The 19905-nt window shown below is 37.8% G+C and overlaps 1 protein-coding gene across 1 annotated transcript in view; it reads left to right on the forward strand.

Annotated features, from left to right (window-relative positions):
* The window catches only part of PRDM4 (PR/SET domain 4), a 25076-nt gene continuing 5171 nt past the window's right edge, over positions 1-19905 (forward strand). The window contains exons 1-8 of the mRNA XM_058190060.1: positions 1-397; positions 4388-4521; positions 4926-5102; positions 5543-6328; positions 7722-7871; positions 8977-9024; positions 10928-11046; positions 18170-18255. Coding sequence (XP_058046043.1) covers positions 387-397; positions 4388-4521; positions 4926-5102; positions 5543-6328; positions 7722-7871; positions 8977-9024; positions 10928-11046; positions 18170-18255 — 1511 coding nt within the window. The 5' untranslated portion in view covers positions 1-386. The remainder of the gene's footprint in view (positions 398-4387; positions 4522-4925; positions 5103-5542; positions 6329-7721; positions 7872-8976; positions 9025-10927; positions 11047-18169; positions 18256-19905) is intronic.

Here is a 19905-nt window from a genome sequence, read left to right on the forward strand (position 1 = left end):
CTACCGCTTTTGACCCCGCCCGCTTCCTTTCAGAGGAGGATCCCGTCCACAGCTGCACAACCGCCCCTTCCGGAGGGGGGCGCTCTGCGCGGTTGGTGTTCCAATTCTTTCTGTCCCCCACCCCACCCATCTCTTTTTTTTTCCCCGAGGTCCGCCGGGTACTCCATGAGGCGGTTCTGGTTCCGGCGGTGGGCGGTGGCGTGTCCAGGGCCTGGGCTCAGGTGCTGCAGGAGATGGCTAGGTCCGCCTTAGACTGATGCTGGCTTGCTTGGAGCTCGGCGGTGGAAGGTGCTGGAGGACAAAAGCTGGAAAAGGAGAGCCAGATGTGGAGAAGGAGAAGAAGGCCGTCGCCACTGAGGCCCTCGTAGGCCCGGCCTCGCCGGCAGATGCATCCCAGGTGGGATTATTGCATGTGGGTATGGCTTCGTATAAATGACAAAATGATTCTGGGGTTTAACCCAGGAATCTGTTTCTGATGCCTGAGTTTTTAGGTGAGTGTCTCTGAACATGTCTAGAGTTCTGTCACGAATGACTACACTGAGGGGAAGATCATAAATTATTCTGTATCTAAACAGCAAAAGTCTTTAAAGATAACCATTGGGTAGATTGTTTAAGCTCATAAATGCCAAACAAGAAGCTTAAAAACAGAGGCTTGAATAACATAGCATTTAATCTTGATCAAGCTTAAATGGTTAGCTGTTCCAAACACATACAAGATATATATGCAAACTACAAACAAGAGAGGGAATGTGAAACACTTTTATATTATTTAGGAACATCATAAACCTCCAATTCTGGCATCTTTGATTTGTGTATCCCCTGGAAACAGGGTAGAGCCTCTTAATGAGCATCATTCCCTCTTCTCTTTGTTCTCACAATTGACCACTTGACTCCTTGGTGTGAAGGGAACTCAACATAGGTTGAGTGTTAGCATCTCCAATCTGATATTTCTGAACAGAGGAGGGGGGAGGAGAGATAAGGCTCTGATCAAAAGGTGGAATATATAGTTTGATAAATACCAGATACTTTACAGCAGACCCCCAATAACAACATGTTTATTCCAGGAAGTCAATGTGACATGTTTGTGTTATAACTTCAAAGGCACAATATATAGGTATGTGTCATAGGAAACAAATATTTACAGCATGCAGGTATACAAAGACATCATATATCAACACACAACACACACGTGTATGTATGTTGCTGGAAACAGCAAGTTTCTACTAATTCTAGTATTTCAGTATAGCCTTATTACTATTTCCTTACATAATGAAGATCAGTAATGTCCTTGTGGCATAGGCTTTGATGAACCAGTTTTCTTCAAAGATTAAGCAGCTGCTGTTATTTTGTGAATAAATCAGAAATGCTTCTGCTAAATTTTACTAAAGTGAAAGAAGATTCCCAAATGACATGTTCTTTCAGGCGGTGGGACTTAACATTATTGGTTAATTAGCATCTACTTAATTACAAGTCAAAGTATATAAAACCCAAAGTATATGTAAATTGAAAAGATCTGAAGCCAGTAGAAATACAGTCAGGTTTTACTGAACTGTCATACAAAATGTGATTGACTAATCCTTTTTTATTGTTGATATTGATGTATAAATACCTCATGAGGATATTGATAAAGACAGTGTAGACTGGAACAGTGAGTCTATTCAGCATATTAACTTCCATTTCACTGTAAATGATCTGTCTATCCCCATACTAAGAATGCTAAAAATGGTGTAAGAAGACATTGTTGAGATTGGGAAATATAAAATCTTCATATTCTATCTGCAAGCATTATTCCGTTTGTAAAAAGGAAAGCTGTAGTTGAAAGAAGATTTAGTCACAAACTCAGGCTAAGAAAGTGAGTTGATAAATTGATATTTTTTCCTCAATTATGTTTCTTACAGCAAAGAAGAACATCCTTCATGTGTGGGTGGAGCAGGATAGTGCTAGTTGTTATTTCTCTTTACTACTGTTAGTTGCCACAAACTCTGACTGAATTTTGACATGATGTATGGCCATCAAGTTCCTCCCTGGTAGGCAAGGGCTGGGACAATTGGGATTTGTCTATCATTATGGAACACAACAAGGGGCTCTTATTCATATCCGGTGCACAAATGTATCCGGTGCACAAATGATGGCAACATATGTCCATTGCACAGTTTAGGCCCGGACTGAGGTTCTTTTTCTAAACTATATCTCTTGGGGCTTGTGCTTCTCTGTATTCAAGAAAGGACAAGTCCTTTTTCAGAAAAGAAAGAGGGGGAGGGGAAGAGAGAAAGAAAGAAAATAATCTGTCCTTGAGAGTGGTTAATCTCAGGGACATTGGGAATGGGATCCTGCCTGTGAGAAAAATTTGGGACATCTCTACTGGTTTACTGTTTGTGAGCTTTGGCTGGATGAATCTACATTGCTGTATTTAATTTGGTCTAAGTAAAATACTGAATCATGCTTGTTGTAGCAGAATTATCTGTCTTTGGAAGACTTCCATTTTTGCCTCTGGGAATCACTGCTGTTAATTTGATTTCTTTCAAATAGGAGGTATGCTCAAAAAAGGGACTGATTCAGAGCCTAGCTCTTGTGTTTCTGTTGTGTGAATTCAGGGAATGTTGATCAGAGTAAGTGTCAATTACAAAACCTAAATGAGTTAAATATTCATTCAATGAACAAAGACAGGGGAAGAAAAAGCATATTCAGTATGCTTATTTATTTATTTATTTATTTATTTATTTGATTTTTATACCGCCCTTCTCCCGAAGGACTCAGGGTGGTGTACAGGCAGAATAAAACAAACAATACAAAATACAATTAAAATGCAATTTAAAAAACTTATTTAAATTAGCCTGACAATTTAAAAATTTACCATACACTAAAAAACCCATTTAAAATTAATAAAATTTGGCATTTAAAATTCAATTTAAGCCAGCCCCGCGCGGATAAAAAGGTGTGTCTTCAGTTCGCGGCGAAAAGTCCGAAGGTCAGGTATTTGGCGTAAACCTGGGGGAAGCTCGTTCCAGAGTGTGGGAGCCCCCACAGAGAAGGCCCTTCCCCTGGGGGCCGCCAGCCGACATTGTTTGGCGGACGGCACCCTGAGAAGTCCCTCTCTGTGAGAGCGTACGGGTCGGTGGGAGGCATGTGGTAACAGCAGGCGGTCCCGTAGGTACCCAGGCCCTAAGCCATGGAGCGCTTTAAAGGTCGTAACCAACACCTTAAAGTGCACTCGAAAGGCCACAGGTAGCCAGTGCAGTCTGCGCAGGAGCGGTGTTACATGGGAGCTACGCGTAGCTCCCTCTATCACCCGCGCAGCTGCATTCTGGACTAACTGAAGCCTCCGAGTGCACTTCAGGGGGAGCCCCATGTAGAGAGCATTACAATAATCCAAGCGAGAGGTAACGAGCGCATGAGTGACTGTGCACAAGACATCCCGATCAAGGAAGGGGCGCAACTGCCGAACCAGGCGGACCTGGTGGAAGGCCCTCCTGGAGACGGCCGTCAAATGATCTTCAAACGACAGCCGATCATCCAGGAGGACACCTAAGTTGCGCACCCTGTCCTTTGGGGCCAGTAACTCGCCTCCAACAGTCAACCGTGGCTGCAGTTGACTGAATCGGGATGCCGGCATCCACAGCCACTCCGTCTTGGAGGGATTAAGCTTGAGCCTGTTTCTCCCCATCCAGACCCGTACGGCTTCCAAACACACTGCTTAACTCTGATTAGATAATGATCAGGGTTACAAATGTTTTGCTGTCTTACAACTACCTAATTTGCAGTAGGTTCTAATGTGTGGCAATAATAAGGATAAAATTCACAAATATCATTTCCTTCTAAAATAATTATAGTTCCAATCAGTCTAAAAAGAATGTGATTTTTATTTGCGCTTAGAAGCTTTTTAAATAATCAAGCAACATTTTAAAGATGGCAGTTAACATGTAAGAATTATAAGCATGAAGCTGCTTTTGGAATTGCTGTGATTTGGTGAATTAATGCCTGCAGTATTTTGAAAATTACAGATCTAACAGATCATTCAGGGTGGAGTGTTAATTCCCAAATATCTGTTTTAACTTGAACGATGTCAATCACAGTGATGTTCAGTATTTGTATGATAATATAACAACATGAATTATGTAAACCATGTCATAATGTACATTATGTAGATTTAAGATATTAAAATCATGAAATTGATTATATTTATAATTTATAATAAGTATTGAAATTACTTATTTAAATAAATGTGGTTTTTGCCTTGACCTTCCATGTTAGGGGCAGCCCCTTGCCATCATTCAAAAGTGATAGAAACCTGTTTTGAACCGTGTTCTGTATGTTTGTTAAATGCCAAACTCATGTTTGCCTGAACTATTGTGTACATTTTAAATATCCCATTATTTTTTTTGTCTAGGATGAATGAAATGAGTCTGAGCCCTGTGGGGATGGAACAACTGGCAGCTTCTTCTGTGAGCAATGCCTTGGCTGTTGCAGGAAATCACATTGCTTTGACCTCCTCCCCCACCCATAATGCTATACCAGCACCAGGTAACGTATCAAGTTAGGATAAAGAGACATTTTGTTGATGTCTTTATTTCTGTGCTTTTCAAATTGGGAGATGGTGTGACATGTCTAAATCCAGCTTTAGGAAACTTGCTTTTGCTTTAATACTTTTTCCTCAGTGTTTGGTATTGCACACAATCTGGTTCTTAGTTATAATTTTCAAGAACTGAGCATCTTTCCATTATTACAAAAAAGTCAGTGTCAACTTGCAATAGAAATGTGACACAGTAAGGATATTATGAACAAAGGTGTTTGTATGATTTAAGTCATGTTTACTCCATTTAAGTTGAAATCAAAATCTCTAATGACCTTTTCAGTCTTAATCTCTGTGCATCCAGTCTCCCCAAATGTTTGATCAGTTGTAGACTAATTATTTTGTTTTTTATTAGGATTACCAGTTGCAATTCCAAATTTGGGGCCCTCATTGCCGTCTGCTTTGTCTCTGATGCTTCCAATGGGCATTGGAGATCGAGGAGTGATGTGTGGTATACCAGAAAGAAATTATACCCTACCTCCACCACCGTACCCTCATCTAGAAAGCAGCTACTTTAGACACATTCTACCTGGTATGTAGCATGACACAATAGACTTTGTTTCAATCTTGGGATCAGTAATATGGGGGCAATGGTTAACACTTGACTGTAAGTTGCAAAGCTTCAATTGAATAGGCAACAGGATATACATTTTACAGGTAAATAGGGATGTGTTGAACATTCTCTTCCAGATTTATAATTGTGTTTTATTTATCTGACAATTATTACAAGAATGGATATGATCTGAAATTATTTAAGTGAACTTGTGCATTTCTTTTTTCTCATGCCTTAATAATTCTTTAAATTACATGGACTCTATTTGCAAGTCATGAGAGATGTAAATACTGAGTCTTAGGCTTATTGGTTGCACTAGTGGAAATTGATTTTCCTTGTGTTCAGCAATTTAAAACTTGACTTGTTAGTATGAGACAATGTGTTTATTTTGCCTTTCTTTCATTTCTCCTCTTCTTCAGGTCTCATATCTTACTTAGCTGACAGACCTCCACCTCAGTGTATTCACCCCAACAATATCAATGTTGATAGTAACTCAGCTTTATCTGTCTCCAATAATCCTTCAGACTTAGATCCCTACCAGCCCAATGGATCCGTGGGTCTTGAAGCAGGCATTGTCTCCATGGATTCTCGTTCAGTGAACGCACATAACACTCAAAGTTTGCATCCCAATGATGGCCATGATGTAGCTCTGGATACAACAATTACCATAGAAAGTGTTTCAAGAGTTACCAGTCCAATCTCAAGCGACAGAATGGCTGAAGAGCTTAGGATGAGTGATGTAGGTGGGGATCATTCACAAATTGCAAATGGCAGCCATAATCATGAGCCTCTAGCAGTGGATGGTGGTTTAGCCTCAGAAACTGTAGGGCATAATGGTGTCATCCCCATCCATGGTAACAGTTTGGAACTTCCTGTTGTTATGGAGACTGACCACATTTCGGGCCGTGTCAATGGGATGTCTGACCGAACACTTGGGGACTCTATTCATACAGTGGCCATGAGCAGCAATTCTGTGAGTGTTGCGCTTTCTACCTCACATAATCTCACTTCCTTGGAATCTGTCTCATTACATGAAGTGGGTCTCAGCTTGGAGCCTGTGACTGTATCCTCCATTAACCAGGAAGTAGCCATGGGACAAAATCATGTGGATGTCTCTTCAGACAATCTTGCTTTTGTGCCATCATCATTGCAGATGGAAGATTCCAATTCCAATAAGGAGAATATGGCTACATTGTTTACAATATGTGAGTATGTGTCACAATATGTCTTAAACAGTATTTTCCAGCTACTTCAAAAAGTTCAACGTATTCTCCTTTTAAATGTATGTACTTATGATAAAATCCAGTGGACTTATAGAAAAAGTTTACAGAAGGTGCGGAAACTGGGACTAAGCTTTTAGCCAATCACTGAATTTACATAGGACTGTAAGCCATTACTTAATCCTGGTTAAAGCATCCCAATTGGCATAACTCATTAAGCCAAAAATGAACCAACTATAATTTGGCTTATTATATAATGGAAACCCATGCAGGATGCAAAGGGAAGCCAATGCTTTCTCTGCATGGTTTTACTGAGACTTAAACATCAGTCATTATAGCGAATGTAACAAAATGCAAAACATTTGAAAGGTACTAATTGTCTGTTCCTGCAACATACAATAAATATTTATTTGCTTTGCAGTTTGTTTTTATCCCAGTTAGGCGTTCTCTTTCCTGACTACAAACGAAGTTTTTTTTTTCATTTAGGATGGATACAGATACATAAAAATTAAAGAGACTGTGGATTGTTTCAGTCATTGAAGAGATCAACTTTCTCTTCTTTCTCTCAGTTCAGAGAAATTGGCATGCATATAAGCATCTGTTTTTCATATGTCTTGAATGCTTTTACATTCAATGTTTAATTATAATTATTCAAAATACATGCACCAATTTTCATTTATTTACTTGTAATTCTTCCAAAGAAGGAAGAAAGATGACTTTTTCTCTTCAGTTGTCCACACCTTTCATTAGTCAGTACTGCATGCAAATGAGAAAAAACTATGGTTGTAATAGTTGGACTGCTATAGTGGATGTTCTTATAAAGCTATTTCTTTCTTACTTGCAAGTTGAATGTGCAGAAGAATATATTTGTAGAAGAAAATTCCCCTGCAATTACGTTACCTGTTTTCCTCATGAAGGAATCCATACCTCAATTTTGCAAATAAATTTTCTTCCCATAATCAATATATGGATAAAAATATTTAACCAGTTTTAGTTGTCCACTCATGCCCATATTATGTCTCTAACCCTGTTCCCCATCAAAAGCTAACATTTGTAACATTTGTCTAATAAATATTATTGTGTGGGGTGTTGGTTTTTTTTTTTATACCCTCATCTTGCCTGTATGTTATAGCACCATTCCCCAACCTTTCCAGCTTGGCAGACCTGCGGAGATGATGGCGGCGGTGGGGGAAGAAAGGGGATGGTTTCACATGCATACGTCTGCCGCTTTCACAAATGTTCATCCACCATTTCTGTGGCCCAGTTCCAAATGAGCTGTGGCCAGGCAAAGGGCCATGGACCAGGGGTTGGGACTCCTGTGTTATAGTAACTGATAGGAACAATTCTCTCGTGCTATATCCTTTTTTCTTATTCACAGGGTGCACCCTCTGCGACAAGGCTTACCCGTCAGATTGCCCAGATCATGGGCCAGTGACTTTTGTTTCTGACACTCCAATAGAGAGCAGGGCCAGACTTTCTCTCCCAAAACAGCTTAATATCCGCCATGCTGTAATGGGACCTGAAGTTGGTAAGTTGTTTTTTATTGCTTATTGTATATTCTCAAAACACCTTTTGATGCAGTAGCTGGATAAAAAAAGCCAGTATTGTACTGGGGAAAGAAGGTAAATCTGGACAGAGCTTTATTATTAAGCCTACGGTACAATGCAATCTCTGTGTGATAAAACACATAATTTTGCAAATTTGTATGCAATTACTGTGCAATTGTTTACACATTCAAAATAAAACAGTGAATATTGCAGATGCAGATGTTTGGACTTTTTTTTTCATTCAGTACTTTGTATAACACTTTCCAAACATTTTCTATAGCCAAGTTTCCTAGCTCTGAAATAATTCTTGGGTCTCTTTGCATGCACTTCAGGCTTCGGCTGTTCATACACATTTTCCGTAATATTCATACTTGAGGATTGTGGCTATTCCAGAACTGGTACCTTCTCTGTTATGTACTTTATGATCGGTTTGGAGATAGGTTTTCAATCATTGCTTTACTGAAACATCCAGTCTTTTTACAGTTCTAACTCTTCACTGACGTTATTTAGTTTCTTTATGTGCTGAAGGGCAGTTGAATGCATTCTTTTTTCTACCAACACAGTGTGTTTCCTGTCCCACTTATAGTTGTTCATATATGGAATTGTCTTATTCTGATTAATTATAGGGTACATAGATTTTACAAATAATTTTATAATAAAAAATAGCACTGCATTAACTGAGTATTCAATGTTTTGCACCTACCATACCCACTGTTTTCTTATTTAAAAGTGTAAGCACTACACATAAATTGTAAATCTGCATTCAGATTTCCTGAAATACATTGTACTTAACTCTGTACCATGTTGAAGTTATGTTGGCTTTTGTTCACTTGGGAATTCATTGAAACATAATGGGAATGTCTAACCTTTGCAGGTAATTGTTTATTCTTATGAATACAGTTATTAGAGTCATAGCAGTTATATTAAATATTTTCATAACATTGAAAAGCCTAACAGTTTCTGAAAAAAGATATGCTTTGAAGAAGAAAGTTGAAAATCTAACACCGTATTATTTTATCTCCCAATCTAATAGCAATATTTCACATGTGCAAAATGATGGTAATAGAGAATTGTGCTTTCTTTTAGGTGGACAATATTGTCAATTATCAACTTGTCTTGGAACTCCTTCCTTAGGTATGACTATTACCTTTACTTCGGTAGTGAATCTCAGGTTAGCAGTGAATGGAAATAGGCTTAGGTATTCATAGAAAATAATATCATCGTACTTGAGTTTTTATATATGCTTAATATATATTATATGAATAGAATAGAATAGAATAGAATTTTTTTATTGGCCAAGTGTGATTGGACACACAAGGAATTTGTCTTGGTGCATATGCTCTCAGTGTACATAAAAGAAAAGATACGTTCATCAAGGTACAACATTTACAACACAATTGATGATCAATATATCAACGTAAATCATAAGGATTGCCAGCAACAAGTTATAGTCATACAGTCATAAGTGGAAAGAGATTGGTGATGGGAACTATGAAACGATTAATAGTAGTGCAGATTCAGTAAATAGTCTGACAGTGTTGAGGGAATTATTTGTTTAGCAGAGTGATGGCCTTCGGGAAAAAACTGTTCTTGTGTCTAGTTGTTCTGGTGTGCAGTGCTCTATAGCGTCGTTTTGAGGGTAGGAGTTGAAACAGTTTATGTCCAGGATGCGAGGGATCTGCAAATATTTTCACGGCCCTCTTCTTGATTCGTGCAGTATACAGGTCCTCAATGGAAGGCAAGTTGGTAGCAATTATTTTTTCTGCAGTTCTAATTATCCTCTGAAGTCTGTGTTTTTCTTGTTGGGTTGCAGAACCGAACCAGACAGTTATAGAGGTGCAAATGACAGACTCAATAATTCCTCTGTAGAATTGGATCAGCAGCTCCTTGGGCAGTTTGAGCTTACTGAGTTGGCGCAGAAAGAACATTCTTTGTTGTCCTTTTTTAATGATGTTTTTGATGTTAGCTGTCCATTTGAGATCTTGCGATATGATAGAACCCAGAAATTTGAAGGTTTCTACTGTTGATACTGTGTTGTCAAGTATTGTGAGAGGTGGAAGTATGGAAGGGTTTTTCCTAAAGTCTACCACCATTTCTACGGTTTTGAGTGTGTTCAGTTCCAGATTGTTTTGGTTGCACCACAAGGCTAATCGTTCGACCTCTCGTCTGTATGCGGATTCGTCATTGTCTCGAATGAGACCAATCACTGTTGTGTCATCTGCGAACTTCAGTAGCTTAACAGATGGATCATTGGAGATGCAGTCATTGGTATACAGAGAGAAGAGAAGTGGGGAGAGCACACAGCCTTTGGGGGGCCCTGTGCTAATTGTACAGGTATTTGATGTGATCTTGCTTAGCTTCACCTGCTGCTTCCTGTTTGTTAGGAAGCTTGTGATCCACTTATAAGCCTGTTCCGGTACCTTATTCCGGTATATTATTTATTCTATATTATTTATATTCTATTACATTTTACTTTGCTAGATTGGTTTTCAGAAATCCCCTTTCCTTTTAGATACTCTTATTTAGTTATTTTTGGCGTTACTTCTATTTTTAGATGAAACTTAAATATAATGTGATTTTATTAATGCTTAATCAAACATTGTTATTGAGGCACTATTCATAAGAAGCTTGAAACATTTGTTTTAGTTATATATTAAGTTTAAGCTCTGCCCATCTCACTATTTGTCATTTATTGCATTCCCCATCTACTTTCTGAAGATGGGAATGTTATAACAAAATATTATGGAGTTCTGTTTTTTTCTGTTTTTGCCAAAAGCAGCATGAAATCTTTAGTAAGTGCAAGAAATCCCAATCTCACTTTCACAAGTCATTTTAAAGTCACCTCAAATGAATTGATATTAGAATAAAGTGGATCAATGCAATATCATTTATAGGTTTACTCACAAAGATATGATAGCTTCTGTGATTTCCATTTTGTTTTTGCTTAGCAGTGACTCTTACATTATATTGCTTGTTATTATTGGATTTAATTAAGTGTAATCAGAGGACTAAAGAATTTTTTCCCAACTATTCATAGGTGTGTGGACTCGGGAAACGATTCCTGTCCGTACCTGCTTTGGACCACTCATTGGTCAACAAAGTCACTCAGTAGAAGTAGCTGACTGGACAGACAAAGCAGCCAATCACATTTGGAAGGTCAGTTTGTATAATACTTTTTTTAAATCGTTCCCAAGCAAAAAATACTAGTTTGCACTAGGTTCTTCTTCACATATAAAATTGGAATGTTGCATTAATTACAATAAGTGATAAAAGTATTTTGTTAATAGATATGATTATGAATAAAATGATTATAGATTTACTCTCCTGTTCTTATATAGAAAAATATTTTCCAAAGACAGTTATCTCTCTCTCTCCTATGCTTGGGATGGAAATGGTATCTTAAGCATTGCAGTTCAAAATCAGATTTACCACTGTGGTTTTTGCTGCTGTTGTCCTCCTTCCATCAACTCATTACCCAGTGCCAGGGTTCAGAGAAAGCTCTTTGGAAATTGAGGACAGAAGAGAATGTACCTTGTTACAAACTAAATAATCCCCTGGCACAGAAGTTCATCCAAACGTCTTTATGTATTGCTCTGATTTTTTAAGTGATAGTGAGTGGAGACTGTTATCCTATGTTCTGTGCTTATGTGATTTGCCTGAAGGAAGTGATGACTAATCAAAACAACTTCACGCAGCTGCTAAGGTGCTCTCTTCACTTTGTCGGAAGATTTATTAATCCCACTCTGCCAATCTTCCAAATTTTTACAATTACTCCATTCCAATCTCCTAATAAAATAAACGAACTATAATCCCAGAGGGTCAACCTCTCATGTAACATTTTGTAAAACTTTTCTTGTTGCTGATTAGGTGCATAAATACCTATCAACAAAGTCTTTTTTGCATCTATCACCAATTCAATAGCAATAAATCTTCCTTGAATATCTGCCTCAATTAGCTTAGCTGGTAAATCCTTCCTGATATATACAACAATTCCATGCTTCTTTTCCAAAGCTGATGCAACAAAATGATTACCCAATTTTGAATTAATTAAATATTTTTGGTCTGATAATTTTATATGTGTCTCTTGCAAACAAATCACATCATTTTTAAATTGTTTCAAGTAGTGAAATATTTTCCTTCTTTTCTGAGCTGAATTCAAGCCATTAACATTCCATGACAAGATTCTATTTGCCATTACTGGCCTCCTGAAGCTTTGAAGCAGACAACGGAAGCTCCTCCTCCGGTATCTTCCGTCTAGCTCCTCCCACAGCTTCCATAATGGGATCCTGACTTTTACTTTGAGACTGTTGCTCTTCTTTACGCTTAAGGGCTCCTCTTGTCACCCTTTGCTCTTGTGGTTCCTCTAATACTGGCAGCAATAAAGGCTCTTGGGTCACCACGCCTTCTTGAGTCTCTTGAAGTTTTTCTATCACTTCTATTTCGACTTTCAAAACTGTAGAAAGAAAATCCTTTGCCTTTAAAACCGTGTCAATTCTATATCTCCTTCCTTGATAGAATAGTGTCAGTCCAACTGGCACCTCCCATCTGAATTGAATCTGATGTTTTTTAAGTTCTTGTGTAAAAAAAGCAAATTCCTTCCTGTCTCTTAACATCTTTGAAGGAATCTCTTTCAACACCTTCAACTCCTGTTCTCCAATTTTTAAAGTTGTCTGATATGAAACTTGCAGAATTTGATTTCTCATAGTCCTTTTCACAAAATAAACCACAATGTCCCGAGGAAGCTTTCTCTGTCTTGCAATCCAAGAATTAACTCTATATATTTTATCAATTTGGTAAGCTACCTCTTGGGGTCCTTCAATAAATTCAGCCAATGCTTCTGATATAATTTTTCTTAAGTCTTCTCACGCTCTTCTTGCATACCACGAATTCTAAGAGCTCCTTCCATAAGTTTATATTGTAATATCACAACCTGATCTTCATTTTGATCCACTTTTTTCTGAACACCTTTCATTTCGTCTTCTAAATACTTATTTGACTGAGAGATCTGTTGCATTTCCACTTCCAATCCTTCAATTTTTTACTCAGTCCTTGAACTGCCATAAGAATATCTTCTCTTATTTTTGCATTAAAATTCTCCATCATCTCTTTTTGCCTATCTTCAGAAAGTTTTAATTGTTCTTTCAATATTTTCTCAAGACTTGGTTCAGATCCTCTTCTTCCAGAAGGCTTTAAAGGTTTAGCTGCCATTCTGTCTTCAAAAGAATCAGGAATTCAAACTTAATAACTCTCCTTCCTCCTTTCAGTATAAAAACTCCTTTGTAACAATCCACAAGTAACGCTGCTTCATCGTACTAAAAAATTTTTACTTTCACTTTTAGACGCCATTTTAAAAGTCAATTAATCAAAGACAAAGAAAGGTTTCAAATTTCAAAAAGGGAGTCGGTACTTGCCGTGCTGATTCTGCAGCAAAGATTGAACGCTTGTGAAATTCCCGTCTGCTTGGAATATCAATCAATTTAATAAGTCCTCTGGAGCAGAAGCGACATTCCTCTCCTTTTCCCTGATAAAAACAGGGGCGTGCTGAAGTTGGAAGGAGTGGAATTCGGTGGGGTCATAAATCCAGGAAAATTCGCTCTTGAGAGCAAACCCCCTGTCAGACCTGCCACTCTTCCACAATTCTGATAACCTCTTTCACCCAGAGATTATGCTAAGCTCAGTGAACAGTGATTTATTTTCTGTTTCACTGACTTTTACAATCTTCTAACACGGAGTGCTCTGTTTGAGCACCCAGCAGGAGGGTGACGTCACTGGAGCCTCCCATTTCTACGGTTTTGAGTGTGTTCAGTTCCAGATTGTTTTGGTTGCACCACAAGGCTAATCGTTCGACCTCTCGTCTGTATGCGGATTCGTCATTGTCTCGAATGAGACCAATCACGGTTGTGTCATCTGCGAACTTCAGTAGCTTAACAGATGGATCATTGGAGATGCAGTCATTGGTATACAGAGAGAAGAGAAGTGGGGAGAGCACACAGCCTTGGGGGGCCCCTGTGCTAATTGTACAGGTATTTGATGTGATCTTGCTTAGCTTCACCTGCTGCTTCCTGTTTGTTAGGAAGCTTGTGATCCACTTACAAGCCTGTTCCGGTACCTTATTCCGGTATATTATTTATTCTATATTATTTATATTCTATTACATTTTACTTTGCTAGATTGGTTTTCAGAAATCCCCTTTCCTTTTAGATACTCTTATTTAGTTATTTTTGGCATTACTTCTATTTTTAGATGAAACTTAAATATAATGTGATTTTATTAATGCTTAATCAAACATTGTTATTGAGGCACTATTCATAAGAAGCTTGAAACCTTTGTTTTAGTTATATATTAAGTTTAAGCTCTGCCCATCTCACTATTTGTCATTTATTGCATTCCCCATCTACTTTCTGAAGATGGGAATGTTATTACAAAATATTATGGAGTTCTGTTTTTTTCTGTTTTTGCCAAAAGCAGCATGAAATCTTTAGTAAGTGCAACAAATCCCAATCTCACTTTCACAAGTCATTTTAAAGTCACCTCAAATGAATTGATATTAGAATAAAGTGGATCAATGCAATATCATTTATAGGTTTACTCACAAAGATATGATAGCTTCTGTGATTTCCATTTTGTTTTTGCTTAGCAGTGAATCTTACATTATATTGCTTGTTATTACTGGATTTGATTAAGTGTAATCAGAGGACTAAAGAATTTTTTCCGGCTTCCGGTTTGGCTCCGCTGTGTTAATGGCGGCAATTTCAGTCCGCCCGTTCTTTGTGATTCTGTGAGAGCTGTTTAGACAGTGCTAATCTTCTGTCAACAGCTCGTAAATCTCTGCCTCGGGCAAAGAGGGGGAGATGAGCATTTGAACTGAAGTTTGAGCCCCCAAGAAAAGCCCCAGAATGATTTCTGGTGGTTTGATGGGAAACGCTCCTTCGATAGTTCAAAAAAAGCTCCAGAGTCCAGAACGCCTCTGCAAAAGCAGAGCAAAGCATGGCGTCCATCTCCGTGACTGAAGAGGATTAATGATAAATTTTCAACACGGAAGAATCGAAAGCAGGAAGGCTGGCATTTGCTTGTAAGATGATTTTAACTCCCTGACAGAGAAGTTATTTGAAGAGTGGAGATGAAGAAAGATGGCGTTTTGTTTTTTGAAAGTGAAAGCTAAGGAAATGCTGATTACAATTGCTGGTGTGGAACCTCTAAGAAGAAAAAAACAAGATTTTTTTTCTAAATGGAATTCTTTTTAAAAAAATCTATTTCTTTTATTATCTTTTTTACAGTGTTTAAGAAGAAAATTTATTGGGTTTTTTTTTTCTTTTATTCCCTCCCCTTTTTTTCTTCTTCATCTTCTTGATATTACTTAGTTTAAAAATGGCTTTTAAGCAAAGAGATTTAACCACTTCTAAATTATTGGAAATATCTTCACTTCAGGTACGGAAATTGAAAGAAGATATTAAAGACAGTCTAAGGAATTTTTTACAGGAGCTTATGGAGGCTCATCTTTCAGAAATAGATCAAAATTTAATGAAATGGAGAGAAATACTGGATTTTAAAGATTTGGTGGAAGAGCAGAGTAAGGAGATGAAAAATTAAAGGAATCAATTACTCCATTATTGTTATCTAGTACACAGACAGAAGAAAGACTGAATGAATTTAACCAAATTAATTTAGATTTGCAAAGGAAAATAGATGAAGTTCAAATTAATTTGAATTTAGAAAATAAAATAGATGATATTCAGGTTAAGGCTGATAAGGCAGAGGAAGAAAGGGTTATATTACAATATAAATTAATAGAATATGCTATAAGGGTAAGGGTTTAAGAGAATTTAAAGAGGAAAATTTGAAAGAGATTTTATTCAGGCCTTTGCCCAGATAGAGGAATGGAACCAGAAGATTTTGAAGTTAATATTGAAAAATTTATCGTGTTAATTCCTGGTGGGCAAGGCAGAAGTGTTACCGAGAGATGTGGTTATTTATTTTACAAATAAGAGGATTAGGTATGGAATTTTGCAAGCATTTTATAAAAATAAATTTCAAATATTAGGACAAGATATAATAATGATGAAGGAAATTCCTCCTAAAATGTTAAGAAAGAGAAAAGAATTTGCCTTTCTGGTGGATGAGCTTAAGAAACATCAGATATATTTTAGATGGGAGGTTCCAGCAGGTTTAACACTGAATTATAAAGGAAAAAGTATTTTCTCAATACAATTTGTAAAGCACGAGATTTTTATACTAATGTATTAAAGATTGGGAATTCTTTGTTAACAGATGTTAAGTTGAATGGTGAATAGATGGTTGAAAATGTGTAAGATAGAAGAAGGGGAGGGAGAATGTTTAACTTTATTAAATATGATTATGGTTAATTTTTGTAAATGACTTATTGTGGATATAAATGTGTAATTTTAGGGGTACTATATGATATATTAAAGGTATAAAGGAATAGGAAGATGGAATATTGTTTAATTTTGGAGGATAGATAGTAAAATTTAGGAACTTGGATTAAATATTATATTTAAGAGATGGATGTAATGTTAATTAGAATGTAATTGTTATAATAGATATATTGTGGATGATATAGGTGTAATTTTAACAATGTTATTTGACATAAGTAAGGTAAAGTGAAGATTTTAATTATTACAATTGACACTTTGGATATTTGTAATATTATTTGTTGTATATATAAATGTTAAAGATGTGAAAAGATGGACTATTGCTTACCCCTGAAGGTTGGACAGAAAAATTAAAGAAACTAAGTCGGAAATATGAACTATTTTGAGAGATTGCTAAGGAAGAAAGACATTTTAGAAGAAACCTTGGTGAATATTGGAAGATGGAACGTTGTTTTGATATTGATTGATGAAGGTTGGATATTAAAACTACGTACTTTATTCAAGAATAAACACTAACTCAATTGGAAACTTTGGAGAATTCTAGGAGTGGAATGGTCTGATATATAATGGAGTGGAAGAAAAGTATCTTCTTTGTCTTTGGAAGGGGAGTGGAGGTTTTAAGGAACGACTATGGATTATGATTTGTGCTAGATTTTAATTTTTGTTGTTAGTTTTATACCCTGTACTCGGTTCTCGGAAGTCCTGGGGGGTGGGGGGAGGAAGGGGAAGGGAGGGGGAGGGGGTAGAAAATGGATTGATAGTTAATGTACAAAGATGATTGAAGATGTATAATTAATGTAAGATCGGACCTGCCTGGTTACTACTTTAGAATGAAGGGAAAGAAGGAGTAGAAGAGAGAAGGAGGAAAGAGAAGAGGAGGAGGAGGAAAGGAAGGAAGGAAGAGGGGAAGAGGGAGAAGAAAGGAATAGGGAGGAAAGAGGAGAGGATGTAGATAAGAGAGGGGGAGGATGGTTATGGAAAGTAGAAGAAGGTAAAGAAGGAGAGTAAAAGGAAAAGGAAGGGGGTGGTGACCAGGCAGATCCGATTAATTGTATATGAGGGTACATTAAATATGTTATTGGATATGTTATTGGATAAGAATGTCAAAATAAAACTTTTTAAAACAAAAAAAGAATTTTTTCCCAACTACTCATAGGTGTGTGGACTCGGGAAACGATTCCTGTCCGTACCTGCTTTGGACCACTCATTGGTCAACAAAGTCACTCAGTAGAAGTAGCTGACTGGACAGACAAAGCAGCCAATCACATTTGGAAGGTCAGTTTGTATAATACTTTTTTTAAATCGTTCCCAAGAAAAAAATACTAGTTTGCACTAGGTTCTTCTTCACATATAAAATTGGAATGTTGCATTAATTACAATAAGTGATAAAAGTATTTTGTTAATAGATATGATTATGAATAAAATGATTATAGATTTACTCTCCTGTTCTTATATAGAAAAATATTTTCCAAAGACAGTTATCTCTCTCTCTCCTATGCTTGGGATGGAAATGGTATCTTAAGCATTGCAGTTCAAAATCAGATTTACCACTGTGGTTTTTGCTGCTGTTGTCCTCCTTCCATCAACTCATTACCCAGTGCCAGGGTTCAGAGAAAGCTCTTTGGAAATTGAGGACAGAAGAGAATGTACCTTGTTACAAACTAAATAATCCCCTGGCACAGAAGTTCATCCAAACGTCTTTATGTATTGCTCTGATTTTTTAAGTGATAGTGAGTGGAGACTGTTATCCTATGTTCTGTGCTTATGTGATTTGCCTGAAGGAAGTGATGACTAATCAAAACAACTTCACGCAGCTGCTAAGGTGCTCTCTTCACTTTGTCGGAAGATTTTTTTAACCATCTGAGATGGCTCTGATTATCTTCTTTCAGATGTATCACAATAATGTCCTGGAATTCTACATCATTACAACGGATGAAAATGAATGTAACTGGATGATATTTGTGCGGAAGGCCAGGTGAGAAAAGGATAAAACTACAACAACAAAAACCAACAACAAAGATTTCTAAGTAATTACATGATAATCCTATTACATCTCACTAGATAATTTATAACATAATGCTGTCTTTTTTCTTAAAAAAAAGATTAAATATTTATTCCTCAATATTCTGGATTTGGAATGAGTGGTGTGGTGGCCTAATGATGAACATGCTGGCCCCCCACTCAGAAGTTTGAAAGATCAATCCTAAATTGTGACAGATATTTCTGTCTTAGGGCACAGAGAAAAAGTATCTGCTGCAAACTCCATGTAGGCATCAGGAAGGGCATCCATTCACCCCAACTTTACCCCAAATTAAGGGACTATAGTGTTGTCAAAAGGAAAAAAAAAGTCTGGACTTGGAATAGGGTTGAGGTTTCTTGGTTTTAATTGCATTCAAGTTAGCATTGACTTCTAGTGACTGCCTGGACAAGTCCCTGCAGTTTTCTTGGCAAGACTTTCAGAAGTGGTTTTCCACAACCTGTTTTTTAGGGTTGAGAGGAAGTAGCCGACCCAGCTGGCTTCATGCCTAAGGTAGGAGTAGAATTCATGGTCTTCCTAGCCTGATGCCTTTAACCACTACACCAAACTAGTCCTCTGCAATAGTTTTAAGAAAAATCTTTTTTTTTTTAAAATTTTATTATTAAATTTCTATACCGCCCTTCTCCCGAAGGACTCAGGGTGGTGTACAGTCAAAATAAAACACAGAATATGTACAATTAAAAGAATTTAAAATGAACTATTACTATGCGGCCGATAATTAAAACATTTAAAAATTTAAAATATTATTAAAACCCCAATTTAAAAGCAACTATTTATGCCAGTCCTGCTTGGATGAATAAATGTGTTTTAAGCTCACGACGAAAGGTCCGAAGATCAGGCACTTGACGTAAGCCAGGGGGGAGTTCGTTCCAGAGTGTTGGTGCTCCCACAGAGAAGGCCCTACTCCTGGGGGCCGCCAGCCGACATTGTTTGGCGGGCGGCACCCTGGGAAGGCCCTCCCTGTGAGGCGTCTGGTCAGTGGGAGGCATAAGGTAGCAGCAGGCAGTCTCGTAAGTACCGGGTCCTAAGCCATGGGCGCTTTAAAGGTGGTAACCAGAATCTTGAAGCGCACCGAAGACTACAGGAAGCCAGTGCAGACTACGGAGCAGTGGTGTTACATGGGAGCCACGAGCGGCTCCCGTTACCACTCAGCAGCTGCATTCTGGACCAACTGCAGCCTCCGGGTGCACCTCAAGGGCAGCCCCATGTAGAGAGCATTGCAATAATCCAGCCGAGACGTAACCAGAGCGTGAGTGACCGTGCATAAGGCATCCCCGTCAAGGAAGGGACGCAACTGGCGAACCAAGCGAACTTGGTAAAAGGCCCTCCTGGTGACGGCCGCCAGATGTTCATCAAAGGACAGCCGACCATCCAGGAGGACGCCCAAGTTGCGAACCACCTCCTTTGGGGCCACTAACTCGCCCCCAACAGTCATTTTATGTTGAAATTTTATATTTCAACAAAATCTACTATTGCAGGTTTGGATTAACAATCAAATAGTGGGACTGATTCAGCATGTGTTTGCATTACTATTTTGTTAGATCATTAGGTTGATTGTATTATAATTCGAAAAATGCATCTTCCTAT

Source organism: Ahaetulla prasina, chromosome 7 (genome assembly GCF_028640845.1).
Source record: "Ahaetulla prasina isolate Xishuangbanna chromosome 7, ASM2864084v1, whole genome shotgun sequence".
Lineage (NCBI taxonomy): Eukaryota > Metazoa > Chordata > Lepidosauria > Squamata > Colubridae > Ahaetulla > Ahaetulla prasina.